This window comes from Megalobrama amblycephala, linkage group LG16 (assembly GCF_018812025.1).
Source record: "Megalobrama amblycephala isolate DHTTF-2021 linkage group LG16, ASM1881202v1, whole genome shotgun sequence".
In the NCBI taxonomy this organism is placed as follows: domain Eukaryota; kingdom Metazoa; phylum Chordata; class Actinopteri; order Cypriniformes; family Xenocyprididae; genus Megalobrama; species Megalobrama amblycephala.
The window spans coordinates 16514075-16534159 of NC_063059.1; the positions used below are offsets into that span (position 1 = coordinate 16514075).

The 20085-nt window shown below is 40.1% G+C and overlaps 1 protein-coding gene across 3 annotated transcripts; it reads left to right on the forward strand.

Annotated features, from left to right (window-relative positions):
- Window positions 1-2: 2 nt before the first annotated feature.
- On the forward strand, window positions 3-12184 carry ankrd49 (ankyrin repeat domain 49). Of its 3 annotated transcripts, none has more exons than XM_048161983.1 (3): window positions 3-114; window positions 576-796; window positions 11188-12184. In XM_048161983.1, exons 2-3 carry the CDS (start codon window positions 587-589, stop codon window positions 11638-11640), a joined length of 663 nt encoding a protein of 220 aa, XP_048017940.1. In that variant the 5' UTR covers window positions 3-114; window positions 576-586; the 3' UTR covers window positions 11641-12184. The 3 variants fall into 3 exon arrangements, with proteins under 3 accessions (XP_048017940.1, XP_048017942.1, XP_048017941.1); XM_048161985.1 differs by having other exon boundaries at window positions 14-114; window positions 580-796; XM_048161984.1 differs by having other exon boundaries at window positions 105-241.
- Window positions 12185-20085: the final 7901 nt, after the last annotated feature.

A 20085-nucleotide genomic window follows, 5' to 3' on the forward strand; every position in this document is an offset into this window, starting at 1 on the left:
AAATATTCAGGGGGTGCAAGCGAATTGGCTGCACAAAAAACTATATTTCCCAGCGTCAAAACAAGCTGCGTATTAGACGTGTGGCGTACTCAACGTGAACGCGGCTGGTTGTCGGTGAGTTCTATTTTGTGTCAAAAGCATGTCATTCAAAGACATCTAAGAGTTTACTAGTTTAAGTAAGAATAAATTATTATAGGAACAGTTACATCGATATAAATTGATCTGTCAGCCACTAAAAAAGGTACTGTGGTGGCAACAGGATATAACTATGCTGCCGTCTATAGTGCTTATTAGAATTATTTTTTTCTAGAAATATTATAAACATGAAATAAACATCTAAACGATTTAAACCATTTTTATAAGCACAAAGTGTTGGTCTGTAGTTATTGATGCACTTGGGCCTAAATTTACCATAATTTAATCAAAAACGACTTGTTTGTTTGATCGTTTTTGTCAATCAGGCTGTTTACTTCTCTTTTTGCCATACAGTAAAAGGGTCCAAATTATGCTACTTTTAGGGTGTCACCTCTGTTTCTTACACGCTCTCTCACTATCTCTCTCTTGCTCTCACCCAGAAAGCTCAGTGATGGAGTTTCCAGAAGGCTTTAACCAGCTTGACCTGCTGGAGTCTCATGGCCACATGATTCCAGTGGGGACAAAGAGCGGCTGGGTGGAAGAGGAGGAAGGAGATGATGAAGATGAAACCTGCCACACTGAGGAATGGTATCAGGAACAGGAGTTTAAATTACAAGACACTCCAAATGAACTGATGTTATGGGCCGCTGAGAAGAATAGAGTAAGTGACCTTAATCTCGAGCAGTGGTTTTCAATCCTGGTCCTGGGGACCCACCGCTCTGCACATTTCGTATAGCTCTCATATTTAAAGGGATCATAAAATGGAGAATTAAAAATCAGGAGAATCACATCAAATCCATGTCGCATACGGTGAGTGTAGTTGCTCAAGTTCAGAATCAGACTCAGAAAGAGCTTTATTGCCAAGTGTGCTTGCACACGCAAGGAAATTTACTGTGGTATTGAAGCTTCCATTACACATATATAAATACAAGACATAATACATTTTAAGAATAAAATATAAAAAAGTACATACACAGATAGAATAAACATATTTACAGATTATGAACATATTTACAGTATTGTTAATAATATGAATTAATAGGATAGTGTGCATTAAACAAAGATAGTGTGCATTAAAAAGTGAAAGTATTGCACTTGCAGTCATATGGGAGGCATTTAAAGGGTTAGTTCACCCAAAAATTAAAATGATCCCATGATTTACTCGCCCTCAAGCCATCCTAGGTATATATGAGCTGGGTCAATTTGGATTATAGGACATCAGGCATGATGGTATTGAAGGCCAAACTGAAGTCCACAAATAAGATCCCTGCACAGGTCGAAATGTGGCAGTCCCATGTTGACTGCTTCATCCACAGACTCTGTAGGCAAACTGAAGGGGGTCCAGCAAGGTTCCAGTGATGTCCTTCAGGTGGGCCAACACCAGTCTCTCCAATGACTTTAGGCCTGTAGTCATTAAGTCCAGTGATTTGAGTTTTTTTGGGACCGGAATGATAGTGGAGTGTTTAAAGCAGCTGAGAACTTAACACTTTTTTTTTTTAACCCATCTAGAGCTCAAATCAGATCCTAAAATTCTGTATCGGCAGATTGTTTTCAAACTGTGCAACCTCTGTGTGACTCCCCATAGGAAATGAATGAAATCTGATACATCTGCTGTTGTTTGTCATGCACAGTGGAAAGGTGGCTTGAGAGAGCCGGGTTTCTGTGCTTGCATTTTGGGTGTGTCAGTCACTCTCAAGCTGTGTCCCAATTCAGGGGCCGCGCACTTCGAAGTGCATGAAAGGGGTGGGGTTTTGGAGAGGAGGGTTGCCAGGTCTGCGCAACAAAACCATCCCAAAGGTAGTGTAATCACAGCACAAGTGTAAAAGTATCCCAATCCCAGACATGGCAACAATGAGCCGAACGTCCTTACATGGCTAGCGGCTGTGTGACAGACAGCTGACAGTTGATGTTTGTGTGTGCATTTTAAAGTTTTATGACTTTCTATTGGGTTTTGACATGCTTCACGACGGGACACTGGACCAAAATATGTATGGCTAAACTAAGTTAGTTTTATATCGTCTGCAACTAGTTAACCTTGTTTGTTTTGTTTTTTATGTTAAATGAAACGTTAACTGTGAAAATACATTAATATTTATACTTTTACTCTGTATTTAAGCTGTATTTAAGTCTAAATTTAAAGTATAGTTCTTTAGGATTTTATTCAACTGCACTCCATCTCAGAGACAAATGTATTTATGAAAAACTGAGGTTTTGGACATGACGGATATTACAGTTTGATTTAGATACTGGTGAACACGGGGCATATCTTACATTTATGTGAATTCACACCTGAACTCCTGTCGTCACCGGCGCGCAATGAATTATGGGATAGTGTAGACTGCAAAGTGTCTTGAGATGGGAGCTTCATTCCACTGGGAAATGAAGAGGGTGCACTTGAAGTCGCTCTCAAATTACGTCATCCCGCCTCGGTGAATCACACTTCAAAGTCCGCTTTCCCCCCACTTTTCTCAAGAACAGAATAGTGCGTAAAATGGGTACATTAAAATGTGTCGATATAAATATTATTTAAATGTCACTTTGCCAATGAAACAGCCTAATTTACAGCTTATTTTTGTGATGTTAGTTAAAAATGAAATGCATACGTTGTACATTATATTTGTAATGTAATTTATTTGTAAATGAGCAGGAGTAATTTCTGGTACTATAATTTCTGTTCTACAATTTTTTTACGCATGTTCACTGTTATATTTGGTAAGGATCACACCAACACAAGCAGTTGCGTCAACTTATCATATCTTTTTACTTAGTCTCTCTATTATCAGACCCCACTAAACGAACCCATACATAGTCGGGCATAACAGAATGCTTCCCGCACAATCAAACTATATGCGTCACTGAACACTAACTCCATGCATTACCAAAACAACACTTGTGAGAGAACATAACATTCCCCCCTCCCCACCCCCCACCCCAAACATGGGAATGGGACAGGGCAACCTGTGGTGGGCAGGCACAAATTTCAGCCGGCAGGTTGATAGGCATGTCTGGAGCCCGTGCGGGAGCTATCCGAGGTGTCAGCTGAAGAGCTGGGGTGTCCTGCCAAGCTGGGGGTGTGTCTGGAGGCGTCACACCTGTTGTATGTGCCGGAGGCAGCACTTTGCGGAGACGACTTGCATGCCACCGTGTGCCGTCACTGAGGAAGAGGGTAACTGGTCCCAGCTGGTGAGTAACTTGGAGAGGGGAGGACCAATACAAAGCAAGTTTGTGGTCTCTGTGGGGCCTGGGAACCCTGACCCAATCTGCAGCCTGTATGTCAGGGACCTTAGTGTGTGCTGAGAGATCAAAGTTCTGCTTCATCTGCCTCTGCTGGCGAGCAACAGAGGTCCTGACCCCCGGTAGTGGTCCCTGAGGCAGTGTGGGGCTGAGCCTGTCGAGGGGAAGGTGGAGCTCACGGCCAAGCACGAGGAAAGCTGGAGAGACCCCCGTCGTAGAGTGTTGGGTGGCCCTGTAGTGCAGCAGTGTGTGATGTATGGCCTGTGAGAAGGTCCATCCCTGAAACAAGTGCGCCTTGAGACTGTTTTTCAGTGACTGGTGGAAGCGTTCAACGCCACCGTTAGCTTGGGGGTGATAGTATGCCGTGCGAATGTGGCGAATACCCTTGTTTTGAGGTATGTGGTGAACTCAGCCGAGATCAACTGCGGGCCATTGTCAGTAGTGATAGTGTTTGGAAGACCCCAGCGGGAAAACGGAGAGTCCAGAAAGTCAATTATGACCTTAGAGGTCACAGAACCAGTGGCAATGAGCTTAGGCCATTTCGGGTGTAGGTCATAGACAACCACTAGGAAGCGTTGGTGATGAGGAACTCCCTGTATCTCACCACATATGTCCAGCTGCAGGTGGTCCCAGGGCTGCGATGGCCAAGCAAGAGGTTGTAAGGGTGGGGGGGGCCTGGTGACCAGTCTTACCGCTTAAGAGACAAGCGGCACAGTCTTTCACCAGGGCCTCTATGTCTTTATCTATCCCTGGCCACCACACTCGGTCTCTGCAGCGCTGCTTCAATTTCACAATTCCCAGGTGGCCCTCGTGAGCCATTGCCAAGACACGTGCACGTAGGTTGCTGGGGATGACCAGAGGCCACGTGCCACACAGGTGTCATTCCAGCAGGACAGCTCCTGCCTTATTCTTGAAAATGCTGCCAGCCCTTCCGGTACCTCCCGAGGCCAGCCGTTCAGAATATAGACAGGGAGCTGAGAAAGGACTGGGTCCTGTTCCGACGCCTCCCTCAGTTCTTGTAGTGATACGGCGGCCTGGAGGGGTTTATGTAACATCTGTACAATGTCCTGTTCCACACGGTCCGTGTTGGTGTGGGTATGTGTGGCAGGGTGGGGTGGAGCAGAGCGGGACAGTAAATCTGCCACAACATTGTCTCTGCCAGGGGTGAACTTTAGGTCAAAGTTATATTGGCGAAGACGGTCAGACCAGCGATGTAGCCTCAGTGGTCTGTGGCCTGTCCCCGATGTGGAAAGCAGTGCAGTCAGGGCCTGGTGATCCGTCCTTAGGGTGAAGGCACGGCCATAGAGATACAAGTGCCACCTCTCGCAGGCCCAGATGCAGGCTAGTGCTTCACATTCCCCCACTGAGTACCGCTGCTCCGTCTGATTGAGGGCCTGTGACGCAAAGGCGACAGGCTTCTCCACGCCCCGCTGAGTCTGTGACAACACTGCTCCTATTGCTGTAGCCGACGCATCGCAGGTCACCAAGGTGGGGCTGGAGATAACAAAGTGAGCCAACACTGGAGCTGTGGTGAGCTGCACCTTGAGCGCAACGGCATCAGAGCACGCCTGTGACCACACCCATGACTCGTCCTTATGTAGAAGACGCCGTAGTGGAGCAGTGGTAGAAGAATAATGTGGGAGGAACTTCAGATAGTAGGCTGTCATGCCCAAGAATGATGCCACCTGTGCAGCTGAGCCAGGTTCGGGAATTGCCAGTATGGCATCTACATTTGACTGAAGTGGTGTGACGCCATCCACCATCCGCCGACAGCCGGAAACCCACATACTCAATGGTCGGTGCAGAGAAAACACATTTTCCAGCATTGACGGTTAGTTTGTGTTTAGCCAGGGCTGCAAAGACTCTGCTGAGGCGTTCATCGTGGCTCTCTGTGGTGGGCCCATGGATAACCACATCATCCAGGTAAATGGCCACCCCAGGTATACCAGCCAACACCGACACCATGATTTTTTGGAAACCGCTGGGGGCGGAGCTAAGTCCAAATGGCATACGTGTGTAACGAAACACACCTGCATGGGTCACGAAGGCCGTGAGGTTTCTGCTGCTGGGGTGCAGAGGCACTTGTAGGTAGCCCTGTCTGAGATCCAGTTTAGAGAACACGGTCGAGCCATGGAACTGAGCAATAAGCTCCTCTGAGGTAGGCAATGGGAACCTGTCCGGGATCACTGCCTTATTCACTGCTCGCAGGTCGACACACACCCGTAAGCCCTCTGATTTCTTCTGAGCCACCACCAGGTTCGAGACCCAGGGTGATGCATCCACTGGTTCGATAATGCCAGTGTCCAGCAGCTGCTTAAGTTCAGCTGAGACACCATCACGGAAAGCCAGGGGGATGCGGCGAAGTGGTTGGATGACTGGCTTAACGGCGGGGTCCAGGAGAGGTTGGTGGGCAAAAGCAGTAAGGCAACCCAAGCCTTCAAACAGGGATGGCTACTTTTGCTACCAAGGTGTGGAGATTGTTAGTATTGCAGCTCCCTTCGTGTCCACTAGGGAGAATCCCAGAGCTGAGAACAAATCCAGACCCATCAGGTTGGCCCCACGACGGGCAACATGGAAGGTGAAGCTGGGTACCATCTTGTTGCCATACCCAACAGTCACTTGCAGGGAACCCACTAAGTCAATCTTTGAGTCGCCATAGCCACAGAGTGAAGCAGAGGGTGCAGAGAGTGGCAGCGCTTTGAAAAAAATACTGTATGTGTGCATGTTCAGAAGAGACACACTGGCACCAGTGTCCAAAAGCAGAGGGATGCAAACATCATTTAGGCGCACTGAGCACGTTTTAAATGAGACTGGTTCAGAGGAGACATTGTGAATGATAGTGGGTGCTTGGGCTGACTCAGCTGGAGCAGAGTTTGCCCAAAGTTTCCCCAGAGTTTGGAGCAGAGCAGCACGTTTGTCCACGGGCTGGGCAGTTCTGTGCTCTAGACGGATGAGCTGAAGATCCACAGTAATCACAGGGACATAGGGCTGGGCGATATATCGCATGCAATTGTCACGCGCATTTCGTCAGTAAAGCCGGTTCCCTGATTACCGCTAAATCGCCATCACCTGCTTTCAAATGGAGCGGCATTTAATAGACAGAGCTGTAGTTCACTGACAAGCCACGCAATATCGCGTTCATTATCGCAGATGAATCGCCTTCGATAATGAACGCGATATTGCGTAGCTTGTCAGTTTTTTTTTTTTTTACTTTTGGGACACAGCTTCAGTCTGTCTCAATGCTTACTGCACTTTATAACTCTTTTTAACATCAAGCATGTCACACACTTTAATTTCTGATTCATGTATGTTCTTTTAGTAAAAAATGAAACCAAAACATTAGACGTAAGTGTTTTGCTTGCAAAGGACATACACAATTTTAAATCACTTTGTAATAATGGTACTTTATTTACAATTAAACAGTACCTTAATATGTGTGATAGGACTATTTAATTACATTTTTTGAAAAAATTGTGTATTTGTATGCATGAATGCATAATTGTTCACATCTGCATCATGTTGCGTTTTTAAAAAAGATTATATTTCCACAGCTGTAGGGTACATGTGATGGCACAGCTGACAAGCTGTGAACACAATACATGACTGTCAGCAGAAGCTCAACCAAACCTGAACGACACACAAGATCAAACCTCTTCTGGAATCTCAAACATGCTGCGTAACCAATGAGGTTCGAGCTTCTGGAATAGATTTGTTGAGCTTCTGCTTATGTTCACTGATCAATGTTTACATGCGAGTAAAAGCCTAAATTAAATCTGTTCATCATAAAAAGTGATCGAGTCTCTTCAGAAAGATTCATATGGTTTAGTTTTACATCTCTTTATGAATTCTTTTAAGTAGATTCATACTGTCTTCATTACGTTAAGTACTGTATTATAGTTTCTTTTAGATAGACAGGAACGTTTTGTTTACCTGCTTGACTAGTTTCGGCTACTTCTCTTTATGAACTTTTTGAAGCATCAAAATGTCCGTTGCAAAAGCAGTGAATTGACAAAGATGAACAAAAATCTTACAGGCTTAGAACAACGTGAGGGTGTGTAATTAATGACAGAATTTTCATTTTGGGGTGAACTAACCCTTTCAGGGATGTAGAATATGGTCATGCAGAAAAAGGCATTAATGTGTGCTTTATAAATACTAATAAACAGCCAATATCCTAGTAATATGCCTGCCAAAAAGCAACTAATTAATAGTGAGAATTGCACCCTAAACTACACCGTGTGCAGAATTATTATGCAAGTTGATTTTATGATCATATTTTTTTCCAAGCACATTTTACCAATTCCAAACCACATCAATCTTAATAACTGCTATTCATTTTGTATTTAATTATTTATAAGTGATATATAATTGTTCATGAAGGCTGGGAATGAAAAATGCCTTATATTCAGGTGTGCATAATTATTTAAAATTTTCTTTTACAGGCAAAATGCTTATCACAAGCTATTATTTACAATGCAAAAAGCTTTATAATATATATACTTTATATATATATATATATATATATATATATATATATATATATATATATATATGTATAATTTTTAATTCCTGATTTGTGAATCATTGCTTGATTTATAGATTTAAAAAACAGCACTAGAAATTTTGTAATGAAGGAAATTAATCTCGAAATAAACTATGAAATGTCTACTCCAGTGGTTCCCAACCTTTTTTAGGCCAAGGCCCACCTCCTCTCTGAATCAACACGGCACCCCCCAGCCCCAACCCCCCCACACACACACACACACAAACAATTCACAAATTAAATTCACAAAAACAAGTTAAATTCACAAAAACATTTGTACTTTTAGTGTTATTACTTTTCAACCCCATGTTATTAGTTCTTCAAAGAAGAAACTCAAGATAGATTTAAACCTTTAGTTATTTTTGCAAACATACTTTGCAGACATTCTTTACAACTTAAAAGTAGCCTACTTACTTTGCTCAGTAATACAGTAACTTAAATAAGCAACTTAAGTCAACCTGCCATACCAAATAAGACCACAGGGAGATACCAAAGGACTGAATTTAAAAACTATGCGGATCCATTCAAAATTATTGACATATAACACATATAACACCACTGATCCTCTCAAACTTCTCCAAAACACGCTTGTTCGGCGAGCATCCGTTATAAAACACTCACAGTACATTAATTGGGACAACTACACGGATATATTGAACTGTGTTCATGCAGAAATATGATGTTATAGCGATCATTGAGTCGAGAGTGCACATGCATGGTTTGTTTGCGCATCAATAATTGCGGACTTGCGCATTCCTAATGTACGACGACTGTATGTCACTGTAATCGTCTTTACCTTCATTACAATCGTCATCCATCAAAACCTTGTATTTGTATTTGTATTTATTTAATTAAGAAAAAGGGGGGAACAATGCATATTAATGAACATTAAGACAATTGTAAATATGCCAGATTATAGCCTTAGGTTAATTTCCATCTGCAGACCCCCTGGCAGGTAGATGTTACACATAGAAAGAAAAAAAAGAAGAAGAAAAAACTGTATACACAACACAATAAGACAACACAGACAGACTAATACAACAGTCAATATTAAAATACACAACAGAACAGCGACAAGTTAATTAGAAGAAAAAAAATAGTAATAATTTACAGTTCATCTGTATTGTTCATCTCTCTTGAGTCTAAGAGAGAAAGAAAGGTGATGATAAAATATGGATATTGCACAGGCCCGTCTTACCAACTTAACTTATTAGAATGCAGTTCCTTTTTAGCGACACAGGTTTTCTTTTTCCAGCTGAGAGGGTTTGCGTTTTCAGCCACTGTTCAGTCTGTATTTCACAGCAGCACGAAGAGAAACGACCTGGGCTGAACCGAAACAATCACAGAATACGTACAAGATTTCAAAGGAACACTTTGAAAACACATCAGATCTCAATGGGGAAAAATATCATGCTGGATATCTATACTGATATGGACTGGGTAATGTGTTAGGAACGAAAGGATGCCACATCGTTTGATGGAAATGAAAATTATCAACCTATAGTACAGAGGACTGAATTCAAAGACACCTCGAAAATCAAAGTGAAAAAAATGATGTAGCAGGCTAGTCCATTTTGCTGATATTTCATTGCAGCAACTCAAAATGGTACTCAGTAGTTTGTATGCCCCCCTTGTGCTTGTATGCATGCCTGACAATGTCAGGGCATGCTCCTAATGAGATGACGGATGGTGTCCTGGGGTATTTCCTCCCAGATCTGGACCAGGGCATCTCTGAGCTTCTGGACAGTCTGAGGTGCAACCTAGCGGCATCAGATGGACCAAAACATAATGTCCCAGAGGTGTATTGGATTTAGGTCAGGTGAGCGTGTGGGCCATTCAATGGTATCAATACCTTCATCCTCCAGGAACTGCCTGCATACTCTTGCCACATGAGGCTGGGCATTGTTGTGCACCAGGAGGAACCTAGGACACACTGCACCAGCGTAGAGTCTGACAATGGGTCCACCCTCATGAAGTCTGTTCTGATTGTTTGGTCAGAGACATTCACACCAGTGGCCTGCTGGAGGTCATTTTGTAGGGCTCTGACAGTGCTCATCCTGTTCCTCCTTGCACAAAGGAGCAGATACCAGTCCTGCTGATGGGTTAAGGACCTTCTACGGCCCTGTCCAACTCTCCTAGAGTAAGTGCCTGTCTCCTGGAATCTTCTCCATGCTCTTGACAGTCTTGTGCTGGGTGACACAGCAAACCTTTCGGCAATGGCACGTATTGATATGCCATGTGCAAGTTGGACCGCCTGTGCAACCTCTGTAGGGTCCAGGTATCGCCTCATGCTACCAGTAGTGACACTGACCCTAGCCAAATGCAAAACTAGTGAAAAACATTCAGAAAAGATGAGTAGGGGAAAAAAATGTAAGTGGCCTCCACCTGTAAAACCATTCCTGTTCTGGGGGTCGTCTCATTGTTGCCCATCTAGTGCCCATCAAAGCAGCTGAAACTGATTAACAACCCTCTCTGCTACTTAACTGACCAGATCAATATCCCAGGAGTTTAAATGACTTGATGCTATTCTCTGATTAAAAAGTGTTCCTTTAATTTTTTTGAGCAGTGTATTTTCTGCTTAGTGAATCGACAGCTTGTCCACTAATCTTCAATATGTTTGCCATTTAAATACTTATTTTGGAGTGTGCTATATTTGGAGTTTACAATGAAATGTTCTATAAGAGCAGTCGCAGACAATTTTGCGACAGGTAATATTCCATTTACAGCCCTTCTTGCTCATTTCTGTGGTATACGCAAACAGGGATTTACTGTTGTACAACTCACTGACATCAAGGCAATAATGTGATTGTTTTATGGGGTACACGTGATCTAAGCTGACTCTTATTCTTGCTCCAATTGTAGATTGGCAGAGGTTGTTTTCCCGTTATATAAGATCTCTCCGTTGCATTCAAGGCACACAAATGTTTGTCATATTTTAAAATTAAATTTAAAATAAAAGAAACTGGAAATATTCTTCTTATTGTATTATAGTTTATGCAATGTTTATGTGGGAAAAAATTAAAAGCGCATAAACTTTATTAGACTTTGATGTGACTTGGTTTTAATGTAAACTTAATAAAATATTATTGTATTGGTTGCTTGTTGAAAGTGTCATGTGTAAGTGGTATTCAATATGGCTTTAACCTGAAAACTGGTCTATAATACCAATAGCATTACCATTCATCATTCACCTCAGTGACAGTTGCTTGTTGACAGACGAAATTAAGTATTGATGCATTTACCTTTATTTTTTTCTTTCTTCCTTTCTTTTACAGTTAGCAACAGTAGAACGTCTCCTCACATTGAACCCAACACTCGCTAATTGTCATGATAGCGATGGTTACACCCCTCTACACCGTGCTGCCTATGGTGGCCATTATTCCATGGTCTCTGCTCTTTTGAATGCTGGAGCTAATCTTCATGCGAGAACGACCGATGATTGGATACCGCTACATAGTGCCTGTCGCTGGGGTCATGCCGCTGTAGCTTCTTGTCTTTTGCAATGGGGGGCAGAGGTCAATGCCTTGACAACGGGCCGACTCACACCACTTCAACTGGCGGCTGGAAATGCTGCAGCTGGAAAGACGATTGAGCTATTACTATCACAGCGCACCCTACAGGCAGGACTGAAAAACAGTGCAGGAGAGACCGCTTATGACATTGCACATCGCACAAGTGAACATCACAGACTGTTTGAGATGGCAGAGCCTTGTAATAACATATACTGACACCTGTGTAAGTGTTTAATTTCTGACATAAAGCTTAGTGTTTTGTTGTGAATTAAAGTTGAGGTGATGCTATATGATAATTTTCTATGGAAAATAGGTTTGACATTTAAAAAAAAAACAAGATTGTAATGCATCAGCAGGCAGTTAATATGTTCACAACAATGTGTAGGCCTAATTATAATCATTGAACGTTTTAAGCATGTCAAGAAGGTTTTGTCTGTGCATGATGTGATTTTCTTAACATCACAGAGTTTTCGTTAAAGTCGAGACAATTGTTTTTATTTTTGTTATAATTATGCATTTGCAGGGAGGAGCAGTACCATGTCAACCAAACATTGTGTATGTACACAACAATGTATGTACACAATAATTATCTCAACTATCTCAATTATCTCAACTATCTCAACTACTATAAACTACTACTATACTTTCAGTGCATATAATTTTTAACTAAATCCGTTTGATATATGTGGATGTATTGTATGTATTGTATGTAATTTAAGAACTGTAATTGGTCACCATTTAAATTTTATCGGAATCTCTGGCAATATGTATGTGTGGATGTGTTTGGGCGTGATAGCGTAGTGCGCACCGTATCCCGGTATAAATTCTACCTGGCATTTGAGAACTCTTTGCACACAGATTACAAACAAGGAGAAACTGTGGAGAAGCGCTCTTTTATCAAGAGCAGTGCCAGTGGTTTTGGTACCGCCACGGGAGAATTATGAACTCTTTCTTCCTGCTGATGCCTTCATACACGTTAAAGACTTCAGCGGCCCACGAGCTCTTGCTGCGTACCTGAAACACCTGGACCGAAACCACTCCCTCTATCAGCGTTACCTGGGCTGCATTCCAGTTCGTTTTTTAAATGCCCTTCCCTCCCTAACTTCCCTCAGTCTCGTTGACTCGGATGTACGTCATTGCTTACGTTACACGAGTCCCCACTACTGGCGGATACTATACTATACAATAGGCTGAACTGGAACGTCCTAAGCAGATCACACTCCTCTCATGCACAGCGCCAGCGCGTACAGGCGTTCAAATTCAAGATTACCGGTGTGCCGCAGCTTTGCTTATGCCAGACAAACAATCCAAACTGCCAATTCCTTGAGTGGCTCCTGCTCATAAAATAAAGACGGGTAAACGGAAAAAGACAGATGACGATGATAAAAAAGCCAAAAAGAAAGAATTAGGTAGAGCCCGAAATAAAACCAGGGTAAATATCGGAGCGGCTTTTCTGAGGTGAAGGGAGCTACGTGTCCTGAAAGGATTAAAAACCGATGCAGTGTCAGCCACATTTCTGCTTGACAAGTATCACTGCTTGATTTGTTTCATTTTTTAAGAACTATACAACTAAGATAATTTCAAAACAGGCCTGCCCGTCCCCTGCCTGATGCTCCGCACACACCACGGGTTCCTCTTCTCCCCGCCCGTTGACTCCTCGAAGACGCTGTGGGTGTGAATTCCTCGTCGGAGCCCATTGACTCAGTGTCAAAACTCTAGCCGCATAACATACAGATAAAATGTCACGCACTGTGCAAAGCAACTATTGAAACCTACTAATTCACTGGCTTGTCATGTTGCTGAAATAATGTACTAGCAAACCTTATTTAGCATTACATATCGATAGAATAATTACTTGCATACTGTATCGTTAGTTACCGTTATATTATCTTACTAGATATTTATTACTTATAGAAATAGTGTAACGTCATATAGTTACATTACATGTATTGCAAAATACGTAATGTTTTGAGGACCAAATTTGTAGTCAAAGTATGGGCAGGCCATAGTCAATGTAAATCATATTGTTGATGTTTCGTCTGTACCAGTGAATGTGCCATAACTGATTATCCGCCGCCATCAGTGGCCCTGCTTGCTTACTAGCCTGCGCGTTCATGGCATGCTCCGTTGTGATGGGGGAGGAGCTGTGGAGGGAGGGCTGTAGCGCAGCATAGAGCAAGGGGGAGTGACCTGTGAGTTGTGCTTGTTCACATTTTCAGGCTAAGTCAACGTTTTCTAAAAACTCCCTACTGCAGCTTTAAAAAATAATTAATATATCTTAAGAGTTGTTTGTGGTGGGGTAAATTAAACGCAATATGCGGTGACGTCATAAACGTGTTGCATTGTGGGTTATGGAGCTGCCTGAAGTGTACATATGGCCCTGTCCCAAATGGCGCACTTCATGTGGACTTTCGGTCTCGTGGACTTAAATTGCGCGTGCTCGCCAAGTCTACAAGTCCGTAGGCCATCCCATTCAGCATTTTAACGCTCTGAAGTGTGCTCAGCAGCGCCCCCTTTGTACCCTTGAAGCGGCACACTTTAACTACCCAGGAATCCTTGCGAAATGCCAATCAGACAACGGATGGGAGGAGATTTCGCTCAAGAGCAATTGATGACATGGCTGAGAAGAAAATATTTAAGTGTAAGTATCATTACGGTTTTTATGACCTAGGTGTACATTTTACCAGTTGTTACCTACAGTTTATACAAACATTATGGTCATCGACCAGTGGTTGATATCTCAAACATAATAATAGCGCGTTGAATAATACGATCGCATTATGATTCATTAAGTTGGCTTGAAAAAGCCAACTTACTGATATGCTATATAAACTTATTATTAGGGGCCAAGCACCGAAGGTGCGTAGGCACCTATTGTATCCGTTGGCGTTCTTATTATTCTCCTTCTTCCATCTATGGCAGCCCATAGAACCGTATGGTAAAAAGTTGTGAAATTTGGCACACAGTTAGAGAACAGTCTGACCTTTGTACATAGCAAATTTGGAGTCTCTAACTCAATCCCTCTAGCGCCACCAGCTGTCCAAAGTTGCACTTATGTTTATGTTAATAACTTTCAAACCGTAAGGTTCCTTGGGTCAAGTCGAATCGATTGCACCCTATGACGTCATTTTCCGTCATGAAAATTTTTCCGCCATTTTGAATTTTCTGAAAAACCTACTTTTTCGAACTCCTCCTAGGCCGTTACTCCGATTTTCACGAAAATTGAACCAGATCATCTTCAGACCATGCTGACAAAAAGTTATGGAATTCAAGTCGATTCCTCAAAGCATTTTCATAAAACACGTGAATGAATTGTATGCAGCGCTTGCAAAAATAGACGTAAGGCTGTATCTCCGCAACGCTTTATCGTATTCAGACCAAACTTGGGACATGTCATCACAAGCATGACCTGAGGCATCATACATCAATTTGGTCTCGTTAGATTCAGGGCATCATGCCGAGTCGAATGATATCCAATTTTCCCATATTGGACATTTTGGCCGTCGGACATTTTGAATTTTGTGCTAAAATGCTGTATTTTACGAACGCATTTGCGTATCCTAAAAACTCCCCATGAGGAAATAAGCTTATTAATCATACAGAATAATCTTTTTTGAAAATGGAAATCTAAAATAGCAGAAAGTTTTCTGTAATTGCTAGATTTAGGGGATAGAATATACAGTTTGTACAGAATAAAAATCATTATGTCTATGGAGAGTCTTCATAAAATATGGAGCCCCAACATGTGTATGTGTCAGTATAATCACATACTCTTTCACTGTTACCTCTACCACTGTCACAAAGTCTTACATATATTGCAGGTTTAGGAATTTTAAATTATATCAATATCATGTATGTATTTTTTTCTGATATTATGTATTGTGTAGGTTTGTTCATTCAACAATCTTGAATACAATCTCATAATTCACCTCTTCTTGAGCCCATCTCGTACACTCACCCTTTGTTCTCTGCACACTAATAAAGAATGTTACTTCTCTTTTCTGGCCTAATGCTTCCCTCAAATCTGGATCCAATTTGTTTCATGAAAGGCTTTTTAGGACAATACACTCCTATAAAAAAGATGCCATTTACATTTTAAAATGAGCTTTTATCTTCAGCATATCTTATTGATTCTTATGCAATTTGACAAATGTGCACTTCTTGTTAAACATTTGGAATAATTTAGATTTTTAAAAAATGTTTTTCTAAGAAGTCTCTTGCTCACAAAGGCTGCATTTATTTGATCAAAAATAAATTTACAATTTAAAAGAGCTGTTTTGATATATTTTAAAATGTAATTTTTTCATGTGATGGCAAAGATGAATTTTCAGCAACATTACTTCAGACTTTAGATTCACATGATCCTTTGTGCTTAAAGGGATAGTTCACCCAAAAATGAAAATTACATCATTAATTTACTAACCCTCAAGCCATCCTAGGTATATATGCCTTTCTTCTTTTAGCAAAAACAATCAGAGTTATATTAAAAATATCCTGGCTCTTCTAAGCTTTATGTCACAGAGTCACAACCATCTCAGACCACTGTCAACCCATCGTCACCAGATCAGCACGCTCCGCCCACTCATTTACTCTCCCCGGAATTCTGATTCACCGCACCTGCACCTCTTCTCAGTTCTCACTATAAAGAAACACACACAACCTCCACTCCTTTGTCTAGCCCTGTAAAACCCAAATATAGAAAAAAAGATTAAAGATTTTCTTTTTTTTTTTTTACATTTTAGTAAGTTTTTAGGGAAATGGTTGCTTTCTTTGCCCCATAACAGTATATATCATGAGTAATAATCACACAGCAATCATATTTTTTTATGTATAAGCATTTATTAAAGGTGCCCTAGATTATGTTTTTAAAAGATGTAATATAAGTCTAAGGTGTCCCCTGAATGTGTCTGTGAAGTTTCAGCTCAAAATACCCCATAGATTTTTTTTAATTAATTTTTTTAACTGCCTATTTTGGGGCATCATTATAAACGCGACGATTTATGCTGTGGCCCCTTTAAATCCCGTGCTCTCCGCCCACAGAGCTCGCGCTTGCCTTAAACAGTGCCTTAACAAAGTTCACACAGCTAATATAACCCTCAAAATGGATCTTTACAAAGTGTTCGTCATGCATGCGGCATGCATGCGTCGGATTATGTGAGTATTGTATACTGTTATATTGTTTACATCTGATTCTGAATGAGTTTGAGGCTATGCTGCGTGGCTAAAGCTAACATTACACACTGTTGGAGAGATTTATAAAGAATGAAGTTGTGTTTATGCATTATACAGACTGCAAGTGTTTAAAAATGAAAATAGCGACGGCTCTTGTCTCCGTGAATACAGTAAGAAATGATGGTAACTTTAACCACATTTAACAGTACATTAGCAACATGCTAACGAAACATTTAGAAAGACAATTTACAAATATCACTAAAAATATCATGATATTATGGATCATGTCAGTTATTATTGCGCCATCTGCCATTTTTCGCTGTTGTTCTTGCTTGCTTACCTAGTTTGTTGATTCAGCTATGCACATCCAGATGTTCTGCCCTTGTCTAATGCCTTTCATAATGATAATGTTGGGAACGTGGGCAGGCATATGCAAATATTGGGGGCGTACACCCCGACTGTTACGTAATAGTCGGTGTTATGTTGAGATTCGCCTGTTTTCTGGAGGTCTTTTAAACAAATGAGATTTATATAAGAAGGAGGAAACAATGGAGTTTGAGACTCACTGTATGTCATTTCCATGTACTGAACTCTTGTTATTTAACTATGCCAAGATAAATTAAATTTTTCATTCGAGGGCACCTTTAATAAAAATATTGAGAAAATTTGTATTCATAAAACTTTTTCTTCTATCACTTTCAATGTGGTTTGAATGAAGTCTGTGTTTTGCAGTGATAGTCCCTAAGACAGTTCTTTTCATCTGAGAAGCACAGGTGAACAATTGCACTTGCTACATTTGTGCATTTGTGTATCCATTATTGCAGTGTCCTCTCTTCATCTTTACTGGGAAATGTGCAATCATGTATTTGCATACAGTGGATGGTGGTCCGATGACATTTTGGCATTCTGAAATGCCCTAGTGAAAAAAAAGTATATTTTATTGTATTTTAAATATATTCCCTTTTTCTATAGTACACTGCAAATATACTAACAAAAAATGTACTATCATTAAATATATAAAAAGTATATTAGTATCATATTCTCACAATGCAACTTTTAACACACTTTAAAATAATTGTACTTTAGTATATTTTCTAAAAAATATATTTTAGAAAAATATACTTGAAGTGTAAGTTCAGTTTATTTTTTAAAAGTGTGTGTATTTGCACTTTATAAAAATATATTTGAGGTATATTTTAACAGTGTGCTGAAAATGATCATTGTAACAATGCACTGAAAGTATATTTAAAAAATACATTACAATTTCCAAATATGTGTAAATGTTTATTAAGTTTACAGTGGCAGAATCATTTTACAATTGTACACACAAATCTATATTAAACAACACACCAGCAGCTCAAGTAATGCGAAAAAATATGTCGAGTGGTTAAACTTATCGGAATTCAAATGTCTCTTCAACTTGGTCTATGACCAATCAGATTTTGTTGCTCACTGCCTTCAGCCAATCAGAGCTGCTGACGTCACGGTCGTCGCCTGAATCCCCTCGCTCAGTCACTCAGGTGAAGTATAATGTCGCAATGTATAATTTATTTAATAAAACACTGAAACAGTGTTGCCAAGTCCGCTTATTATAAGCGACTTTGGGCTTGTTTTTCTGTAAAGTCGCTTACAAATATCGGTAGTCGCGGGTCGCGTTTTTTTGGGCTTGTTTCTAAAGTGTAGTTGTTTATTTGGGCTTGATCCCCCAGCTCCATAATAAGTTGTCAAGCAGATATTTTCTATATGTTATTTAAATGTAGGAGTTTGTCTAGCCGGTTCTCTCTGTCCCTCCCCTTTCCCCATACACACAGGAGACAGCAGAGTTTTTTTCTCGTGATCACGACATAAAAATTCTTTTTACAATGATTGATTCTGAAACACACTGTACCCGGATTCTACTGTTGCTATAGTAACGAACACAACTTTGACGCGCATCTGATCGGCGGATAAAACATGCGCTCATATATCTTGCCAGCTAAATGTTTACTTCACTTAATAATAAAGTTTACAATAAATAAATACATATAGGCTAATCAATCATTGTTCAATAAATGTACGCTTAACATATTGTTTGTGTAATTAACATAATATTCAACAGAGCATCTCAAGCGCAGGCAGCTGCCTTCAGAACGATGCCAGATTATTCTATAATTCTAAAGACTTTTAGATTAAACCAACTTTATTTTCCGTACTCATTTAAATATATATATATATATATATATATATATATATATATATATATATATATATATATATATATATATATATTACATAATGTGTTTGTTATTTTTATCATGTGCGTTAAACTGTCTTCCTCCTATCTTCCATTAAAAAGAGGTGCAATACTCCAGATTTCCAAAAAACAAAACAAAAAAACTTTAATCCAGTTGATATAGGCAAAAACAATCTTGGGATGCTGTTTGAGAAGCGTGTTTTTTATGTGTGTTGTTTCCTACAAATGTAGAAAATACAATAGGTTACACACTATCACTGAATTAAATGACATAGGCTATAAATCATATTTCTTATATACATTGAGTGACATTTTTAGGTAAACGAACACTGAAACTGCGATGATTAAAATAGCGTCTTAAAGATACACAATAAGGTTCAAACAGAATACGGTGACATCAAAATTGTAAAATAAGTTTTAATAAACAATGGGGGGAGGTGAGTTGTAGTCTACCAGTTAACAAACTTTATTTTATTTTCTTTAACAAACGGAGAGCGATATTTCGGCTTGATATCTCCTTTTTGAGTTTTTGTGTGGTGGTTTATGGCGCATGTTTGTATGCAGCACCAAAACATTCATATGATTGGTCAAATCGGCCCGTATTCTGTACGATATCAATTCATAAAGTGTTTTATGCTTGACTATGTACCGAAAACAATATCGACATGCCATTCTGATACAGTTCCCTGCTACTAATCCTCATTTACTGTTCAAAAATAGTATTGGTTCAATGTAGGATTTAGACAGACTATTGTAAACGTGAATAAAGAGTTGAACATGCTGTCTTATATCTTTGGTATATTCTGTCAACAGATGCTGTTCTTCACGAGTCTCTGCGATCATCATTGTGCCATCAGACACAATGAGAAGCTCATCAGAAAATGGAATATAATGTGTAATTTGTATTTGTGTATAGAGGGTCACCATGGTCCAATATTTTTTTTTTCTTTCATGAAAAACATGGTAAGTTTTGCTGAATCTAAGTTTAAATAAAAACTATTGGATTTGTCAATGAAATATGTCTCTTCATTAGTGATGTTGTTACATTTTATTTATTTTAATGGCCTTGAAAACAAATGCATTCAACTTTGGGAAAATGTGTTAAACTGTATTTAAATAGTAGCACAACTGTATTGTGTGAGATTATGTAATTCAAAGTACAGTAGTCAACATTTGAAGTGGATCAAAAAAGTTAGAACAACTTTGATTAAAGGTTTTGATCCGCTTCAAATGTTGACTATATTATACAAAGTAAA